The sequence below is a fragment of the Castor canadensis genome, chromosome X (assembly GCF_047511655.1).
Source record: "Castor canadensis chromosome X, mCasCan1.hap1v2, whole genome shotgun sequence".
Lineage (NCBI taxonomy): Eukaryota > Metazoa > Chordata > Mammalia > Rodentia > Castoridae > Castor > Castor canadensis.
The window spans coordinates 86,586,709-86,596,020 of record NC_133405.1 but is presented as its reverse complement, the minus strand read 5'-3'; the positions used below and the strand labels follow the sequence as shown (position 1 = coordinate 86,596,020).

General features: G+C 36.7%; 1 protein-coding gene across 1 annotated transcript in view; it reads right to left on the bottom strand.

Moving 5' to 3' along the window:
* Positions 1–320: 320 nt before the first annotated feature.
* The window catches only part of LOC141419468 (heat shock factor protein 3-like), a 55,228-nt gene continuing 46,236 nt past the window's right edge, over positions 321–9,312 (bottom strand). The window contains exons 9-13 of the mRNA XM_074062267.1: positions 5,701–5,922; positions 3,458–3,551; positions 2,684–2,764; positions 1,380–1,443; positions 321–657 (exon numbers count right to left, since the gene is read on the bottom strand). Coding sequence (XP_073918368.1) covers positions 326–657; positions 1,380–1,443; positions 2,684–2,764; positions 3,458–3,551; positions 5,701–5,922 — 793 coding nt within the window. The 3' untranslated portion in view covers positions 321–325. The remainder of the gene's footprint in view (positions 658–1,379; positions 1,444–2,683; positions 2,765–3,457; positions 3,552–5,700; positions 5,923–9,312) is intronic.

Sequence of the window (9,312 nt, the reverse complement as noted above, 5' to 3'; positions counted from 1 at the left end):
TAAAATTGCTAATTATTCAGAAAACTACTACACTTTGTGGTATTTAACATGAATTTCTATTCTGGACAAAAGTAAGGTAGTATAAGAATGTTGGTTTTAGAACTTTAAAAAATTAGCCCTCCTAACTTTGATGTATTTCCTATCTTTTTTGTGTGGTTTGAATTCTATTCCAATTGTCAAACCTTACTTAGCTACCAAGAGGCAACAAATTTAACCACATTTTTAAGATAGAGAAGTTAAGAGATGAAGGGAAACATCCCAGACAGTCAAAGGTTCCTATCTGTTTTCCAACAGGAAGCTAGATTGTGTGGGGCTCAAAATAAATTTAAGTAGAAGGCTCAATTTCAATGTACTCATCAAAAAAATTGGTAGCAGGGTTGAGGAAGAAAAAAGGGAGCACATTGGATTCCCCACTGGTTTCCATACATAACTGGGGCACCAAATTTTCAATGGGATTTGCAACACCTTCTTGTGGAGAAGAAATATTCAGGGTTATATAATCATGGTGACCTAAATCTGGTGAAACATTCGATGGGTTCTTCAGATCATCCAAAAGGAGGTCATTAGATTGTTGAAGTCTTTCTGCAAAATCGCTTATCGGCACATCATCTAACAGGGAAAGCAGGTTTTTTTTCTTGTATTGTATCACCTGCTTGTCTGTGGAGAGACAATGCTTTGTTATACGTGATGTGGGAAGAGAAAGAGTAAGACAAAGCATAATTTACAAGTCTTAACACTATTAAATGCATCATAGAACAGAATGAGGGTTATCCTCCCACTCTCTGAGTCATACTCTCCAAACTGGCTATCTTAACCATGAATAATATTGCCTCTGGTCTTAGAAGTTAATATATCAGCCTTTCCTAATATATCTCCTATTTCTATCTTTTTAATGTTTTTGTAGAAGAATGTGATGTAATTACATCAAAATTTGTTTTTGGATTTAAGAACAGCACTAGCCATTGGAATATAGATGTTGGCAGGATACACTGCCCATAATATCTAAGGCTAACCGTGGAGGACTAGACTTACTAGAGTACAAAGGACCTACTTTCTGAGAAAGAACTTCTTTGGATATCATGTGAAAACCCCAAACTCATTATAGCACATTCCGCTGATGTTTTGTATTAAAATCAGAAGCAACATAATATAATTCTCCCTGAAGTTTATATAGTAGCTATCAGGGCTCTTTCATGTACTTATTTAATATTCAGAAGAATGTATGAAATAAGAACTATTATTATTATCCTTAGTTTACATAAGAGTAAACTTGGGTTCACAGAGGTTAAATGATTTGCCAATGGTCATCTGTATAGCAAGTTGTGGGGCTGGGACTAGGACATACATCTTTTGTTCCCTCTACAAATAGTATTTTATACCTTTTTTCCCATTGGCTCCAAGTGGACTGTTCTCTCCTTCTTCAATTTTCATTAAACTTAGATTCTAGATAGGAAGAGAAAACACTAGAATCTTTATCATGATGTTAAATACTCAAGGTAAAAAAACTATCTTGAGAATAGGGGTTTAGGGTAAAGCCCTCAGTTCAAGCCTCAGCACCTTTAAAAAAACGCCTATCTCTTGAGAGGTTAAAAAGAATTGAGGGAAGACATCTCCAATTGTTTTGTTTTATAAAGGTCACAGTTTTCTTTACTAACTGCTCTTTGATAGAAGGGAGAAAAATTAATTCATAATATTGAGCTGAATTACTATACAATGTAAGTCCATTTGTCCCTTAGCTTGAACTAGTATTGACCAATATTTATCTGCCAAGATAGAACCAAACATAGTAAATATTAGATTTGAACCTGAGTGTTTGAACCTGAATGATGAAACCCAAACATGCTTACTATGTCTGGCCAAAAGAAAAGAACACTTCTTTTAAGTCATCCTAGCTAAACAATACAGCAAGAACCAATGTCCTCAGGATCTAGCCCCATTACTAACTGGTCAACAAAAAATAATAGTTCCATCTGGAGATCTTCCCTAACTGGAAAAAACAGTTATGGGAAAGTAGAAGGGCTTTAGTTTTGTCTTAAAATAGCAGCAGCAACAATATGACATTAGTAAGTTAAGAGAAAGACACCTGTAAGTACCCTATTAAAGACAACCGTCTGCTAAGAATCAGATTTCCTTACTATTCGCAGGAGGTTGAGGAAGAGCTTAATAAAGACAATTTTAAAAAAACCAGATTCCCTGGGTTTTTTTTGTCCTCTTACAATTTCCTGTCATAATTTTGGCCATTTACTACCTGACTCAGTCCAGTCAAAATGCATGATTTCTTGTAGAGATGAAATTTGGCTACCTATTCACAATACAGTAGCACATTTAATATTCAGATATTTATCTATGTCATAGTCTGAATATACAGATTTTCCCTTTATCAAATGTTCTCACTAAATTTCTACTTCATTAGCCAGTCTTCTAAAAACCTTGTAAAAGTACCAATCTGGGCTGTAATTTTTTTGTAGTTAGTTAATATTAAGGCAGATGAGAAAGAATATGAGTAGGGAGGTAGGAGAATATAGATGGCATGCCTTAATCCATTTTACATCATTCACTTAACTGAAAAGTTTTCCTGCTAATAATCTACAATCATGCCAGTCTTTATTAGTAAATGTATAATACAGGGCCTCACAGCTGGATGGTGTGAAAAGCAATAACAGAGAGGAAAAATTAATCTTACGTCTGTTTCTGACATGACATCCATATTGAGTGAAGTTTCAATTTTGTTTGTCATCAAAGTAGGAAGTTCACAACTGACTGACTAAAAACCAAAAAAAAAAAAAAGAATTATAAACAAGGTCCTTTACATATAATAGCTTAAATTCTATATCTTTAGTTACCATGGGGAGAAACATATTTTGTGGGACTAGAGTTTGAACTCAGGGTTTTGCGCTTACAAAGAAAACGCTTTACCACTGGAGCCACACCTCTAATCCATTTTGCTCTGGTTATTTTGGAGATGGGGTCTCACAAACTATTTGCCCAGGCTGGACTTGAACCACAATTCTCCCGATCTTACCCTCCCAAGTAGCTAGGATTACAAGTGTGAGCTACTGGTGCCTGGCTGGTAAAAGGTTTTTATGCAACAGTGAGGGATCATGTGACAAGAAGAGGAACTTAGGTAAATGAAAAACAATTATCAAAGCATCAAATTCTACACAAAGGGATACTATTTCATACTGACTTTTTAAAGTGATTACATAAAGAAAAACCACCACATAATAAGACATAAATTGTGATATTACTATGAAGAAGAGAGATGCAACTTTTTCATTTTCTGGTTCAGAAAACCAAGAGAAACACATATACTAAATAAAAGGAAAAGCCAAGGTAAGAACTCAAGTGTTCTTGAATTCCAGGCCTAATATTGTAAGTGCCAGTTGTTACATATCATTCACCTTTTGGAACAGTCTGTATAAATACAGTAGTCTCACAAATGAATTGACAGGCTTACCTCACTGACAAGATCAGAGTCATAATTCACTTTCTTCCTACACGGCAATGACTTTAGCTCTACCAGATTTCCTTCAGTACAGTGCATTTCATCCCTTAAATGAAAAATGGAGGGGTGGGGAATCAACAAGCTCTGCTGCCAAGTAGAATGAAGGTGTATGGAAAAAATGGTAACCTAACATACAGGAGCCAATCTTTGAGAAAATTCCATAAACATAATAAATTGCACAGGTTATGGCAGGTCCTCAACCAAGAAACCACAAACCACATGACATTTTTCTGTTATAGATATTTCACTTTCAGACCATAAAGCCTAATGTTATTCAGAAGATTTCAGCACATAATTCATTGGTTATAACTCAGAGTAGTCTACTTGTAAGTAACATACCAGAGTTTTCAATGTGAAGAAGCCCAGAATAAACAAAATAGTCTGTTCCCTAGGAAGCCTGAATAGGGAGTACTCTTCAACCAGGTACAGTTATCAATAGCCATAGGGTATCTTTTTCCCCCATTTAATGCCAAGTAAAGATGATAAATCACCATCTCCCATCAGAAAAGTGCTACAAGGTGCCACAACAATTTAGATAGTCAATCCAAACGACCTCGATGGTCTTTCCATTTATGAGTCTATATACTCCAAACTTTGACTTTGAAATAATTATTCCTTCCAGTGAACAACACTAAGTCTGAAACTCATTAATAGATAAGACCCACAGATTTGAGGAAGTGGACATATGTCAGTTGTCCACTTTGGTGAGCGAAAACAAATTGCAAATTTTGACTTTACCCAATGGAGCTTTTAAGCTCTTGACTTCATTTTATGGTGCCATTTACTAGGAAAATTAGGTGCCCTGAGGACCTCTTCCTGTATTATTATCAATTGTTACTATATAACCTGACTTTGAGAGTGCAAAGTACCATTAACTTCTTACATGTCATGACCATAGGGAGCCTTTGGTCTTCCCTATAGCGTTCTCTATCAAGTTCTCAACCTGAGGACTTGAACTCAGCTTTGGTGGCCAACTCAGGCAATGCTAAAGCAACTCAAAATAATCATCTTAATCAACAGATTTTCCATGATGAGTTAAGGTTCTGAGGAGATCCAGTGTCCTGAAAGGATGAAGATTATTTCATTGTTTATAGTAGTTGTTTTTAGTACAGGTCTGAGGGTTCAAACTGAAGTTTGGGATAAAGCTGAGGAAGCTTACAATAGGGCTGCCTTTTGGGTGTGTTTCTCAGGAAGCTATTTATGTGAAAATGTCTACCAAGTCCCACACATGACCTTTGTCTCTCTGGAGTTGAACAATAAATCAGGGTTAGTAGAAGGGAATAATACAAATGTAAGCACTGCTGATGAAGGTAAAACTCAGGCTGACAACCCTCCTCCACATACCACTCAGGGTTTTCATGGGTAGAGATTTACTGACAATAGTGCCTTTGTAGCTCCAATTTAGTAGTATTTCTGCTGAAGCATGCATAACCTCCTAGTTTCAGGAAATGAAGAGTTATTTCCTTATAGCTCTGTGCCACATAGGAGGTTTCACTCTACTTTCAGAGCATATTTTGGATATAAGATGGGGTATTTTACACTACCAATATTTGGCTCTTATTTTCAGAATACCACAGAAGGAGAGACACAAAACATATTACCAAGGAGTAAAGCATCTGTAGTATAAGACAATGATAATGGTAGGAATGAAGGTGCCTAAAGGAAATGTTTCCTTAATCATATATTGCTTCCCTCACTATAATATTATGCTTTGGGTTAACAGGTAATTTTCTGTGTCTTTAAACAGGTAATTTTTTAACTTCAGAAGAATATGTGTTTGAAAATTAATATCCAAATTTCCTCAGAAACACTAGCTATACACCAGAGAGCTAAATACCTGTTCAGGTGTTGACCATAATTCAGTATTTACCTTAAAACCGTCTGACTGGTTAAGGTTTCAAAGTGAAAGTAGGCTCAACGCAATATTCAACTGTATAACCATTAGTATAGTATAGAATTAGGCAACCTAAATTTGGGGTCCAAGTCCCCATCAACATTCTAAATTATGTTTCTGGGCTTCACATAAAGGAACATGAGAGAACAGAGGTATTCTTCAAAGACTATAAAAGCAATTATTATATCCTGCCTTTCTTTAGCTCTATCCAAGTGCCAGACTATGAAAAAATAAAAGAATAAATATTTTGCTGAAAGGCATGTAAAGGACCCATAGGTTAGAAAAGGAATAGATTGTATACCTGTTCACTATAGTGTTATACTGAGTGTCTGATTTGTCTTCAATCAAGATTGAATCCCTGTCCTGAGGAGAAGACACTAACTCCAAAGAAATATCTTCAGTTTCCTGTCCAAATGATTTCTTGATTATTAGTTCTTGGAAATATGGTATGGCCAAATCCAATTCCATGGTCAGTGAATCTTCACTTTTAAGTACATCCTGACTTGACCCTTTACAGTCTTTTCTGAGAAATAATACAAGAAAATATTAACCCAACATGTTGTAAGAGCTCATTTAAAAAGGCTGCCCTGTATCCAATAGTTACCTAATTATAATTTATAAGGTGTCGATAACCTTGTCTTTCATTTCGTTTATATATTATGCAATACAGTGTCTAAACATTCTAACAGGCCATCTGTTCCACCACCTTAATGTAATGAAAAAATACTTATCTCACCCAGAATGACTATAATAAGGACAGAAAATAACAAATGATCATGAGGATGTAGAAAATAAGAACACCCACACTTGCTGATGGAAATGAATGTGAAATGGAATACCCATTTTGGAAAACAATTTGGCAGTTTATAAAGAAGTTAAACATAATTTTCCATTCAATCCCATTGGTTCCCAGAAATTCTATTTTTAGGTATCTACCAAGAGAAATGCAAACACAAAGATTTTCCAGTGAAGGTTCATAGCAGCATTATTCATAACTAAAAACTGGAAAACAATGAAGTGTCAATTAACTAATGAGCAAGTAAGCAGTAAATATATACATATATATATATATATGTACATTTATATATATATATAATGGAACATTTAGCAATAAAAATGATTGAAGTTCCAATTCATGGTAATGACATAGATGAACCTTGAAAATAGTTATCTAAGTGAAATTAGCCAGACACAAAGAAGACTACTTATGTGATTCCATTGATATTAAACGTCCAGAATAGTTGAATTTCTAGAAATAGAAAGTAGGTTTAGTAAATGGATATGAAGGATCTTACTAAGGTGATGAAAAAGCTGTAATACAGGATTATAACAACTCAGTAAATTCATTAAAAATTGTTGAAGTATAAAATTAAAGTGGACAAATTTTATTATATAATATCCATAGTTCTTCATATACACATATACCAATCTTTATATACATTTGTGCATATATGTACCTATCATACATATATGTATAGCTTGCTTGCTTGCTATCATCTATCTGTCTATCTATCTATCTATCTATCTATCACTTAGAAAATGTATATAGCATGTACTCAATCATACAGCAATGTAATGGTGCCAAACGAATCAGCATTCATAGCTCATAGCCCAAGTTTCAATTATGTAGTGTAGGCAATAAACTCTGTCAGCTCAATTTTAACTCTGAAAGAAGTAAATGAGTAAATTTTTTATTTTTTATATAAAGGAGGAAGCATAAAGAGAAGATAAATGATTCTTGGATTGTTTCTATTATTATATACCAAATTACATAGGCTTGTGACAGAGAAAAGATGAAAAAGCTAGGCCACAGGCTAAATTTTCCACTGAACTAGAGTACAGATACAGCAGAGGTTAATTTTATCATAGAATTATGTGTTCGTTTTCACTAGAATAATTAAATCTGATAGGTAACCATATTTTCCATATTCTTTCTGACTTGACATTTAGAAGACTGTCAAGTATCTGTATAGTTTCCCTGAAAAGTTGAGTTGTTAATTTAGCTTCTAAGGTTCAATGTGCAGATGTTCAAATATCATTTATTACAATTACAACATTCTAGGTGCCATAAAGTCTAAGATTTACCGACTTCTTTTTCTCTGCTCTCTTTATTCTTTTCCCCCTTGTATTATTTTTAAATTTATTTTTATTACTGTCATACTGGGGGTACATTATGACATTTACAAAAGTTCTTACAGAGATTCCAAGATGGCGGCTAGAGGTAGGAAGAAGAAAGCGACCCTCCTATAGTGAAATCTTGGAGAGACACTGGAGACACACTTTGCAGGCATAATCACCAAGAAAAGGCATAACTTTGACCCCTCCACATCTCCAGCCGATGCAGAGAATCTCCACTTCACGTTAAATGGAGAAACGAGGAGGGCCCCTGGGGCCGCCAGTGGCCGGCGCCCATATGGCTTGGGAAGACGTGGACCAGGTGAGCTTCGCGGTACCGCGGTAGCCCCACAGACAAGCCTGGGCCAGAGCAGCATAGCCCCCTGGACAGACTGACCTCCACCCGGGAAAAAAAAAAGAGAAACTGAGTAATAAGCAATAAGAACAGTTAAGACACGCTGGAAAGAGGGTGGGGCACCCTGAGCGCTGAAGATTGGGGGAAGGGAATCCTTCCCGGGACTGTAAATAAACGGGCGGGCCAGAGAGCCTCTGGCGGGAGCGGGGCGCGTGCCCAGCAACCAGGAGCAGGGAAGCTTGTGAGAGGAGGAAAGACCCACTGCCCACGTGAACTGTAAACAAACATGGTGGCCGGCAGGAGCAGCAGCACCGCCCAGTAAGCAGGAGCAGGAAAGCTGCTGAAAGTGGCAGTGGGAGGAAAACTTCAGAGGAGAGGGGCTCCCACATGAACTGTAAATAAACACGCAGGCCTGACAACGCCGGGCAGTGTCACCTTTCCCAGTGCTTGGAAAGGGGAAAGCCTGTAGCAGAGGCTCCCGCACAGGAGAACTCTGAGCAAACAAAGCCTGTGGGACCAGGTGAGTGCTAGCTCATCCCAGAGATCTGCATAAATAACGCTGCCAGCTACAGGCTGAGAGCAGCAGGCAGGCAAGCCACAGTTGCAGATACCATTCTCAGAACTGTCTCCAGACGCTTTTTTTTCTTTTTCTCCCTACCTTTGATGAGAGAACAACCGAATTACACCTGCAAGCTGAAAAACTTACTGAAACTGTACTGCATTTGAACTGGGGACACATGGTGGGGCTTTTTTGTGTGTGTGTGTGTGTGTGTGTGTGTGTGTGTGTCAGTGTGTAGTTTTGTTCTACTTTATGCATCCCCTTTGATGAGACAACTACAGAACAACATCTGAGGCACCAACTCCAGGACTGGAGATTGAGACGGACACCCAAATTATTAAGACTGAAACTGCATTGCATATAAACTTGGAAGTTTTTTGGTTTTTTTTTTTTAAATATTCTATTTTCCATTTTATTTTAATTCATTTTTATATATAGATATTACTTCCATTTACTTATTTTTTTTTTATCTTTGATTTTCAATCCTCTCTCTGTCTCTCTAATGTCCGTTCAGCTTACTGTCGATTAGTACACTAACACTCCCTGTTTATACCTTTGAAACTCTCTTGTCTGATACCTTGTTCTGCTTTCTCCCTCTTGTCTGTATATTTGTTTTCCCCTTTTCTTTAACTTCTTGCTTTCCATCTCAGCTCACTCTTCCATTCTAAATATTACCATTGTTATTATTACAAGCTAGAAAATACTTAATTACACACAGTACAGGGACAGTAACAACACCAAGGACAATGATGGGAAGACAGAAAAAACAGGGAAACCAGTTTCCCCACAGCAAAAAATTAGTACAGGAACCAGAGGGGAATGAAGAGAACAGAAACTCAGATCCAGACTCCAACAAAATGAAGATAAACTATGCCAAAGGACCC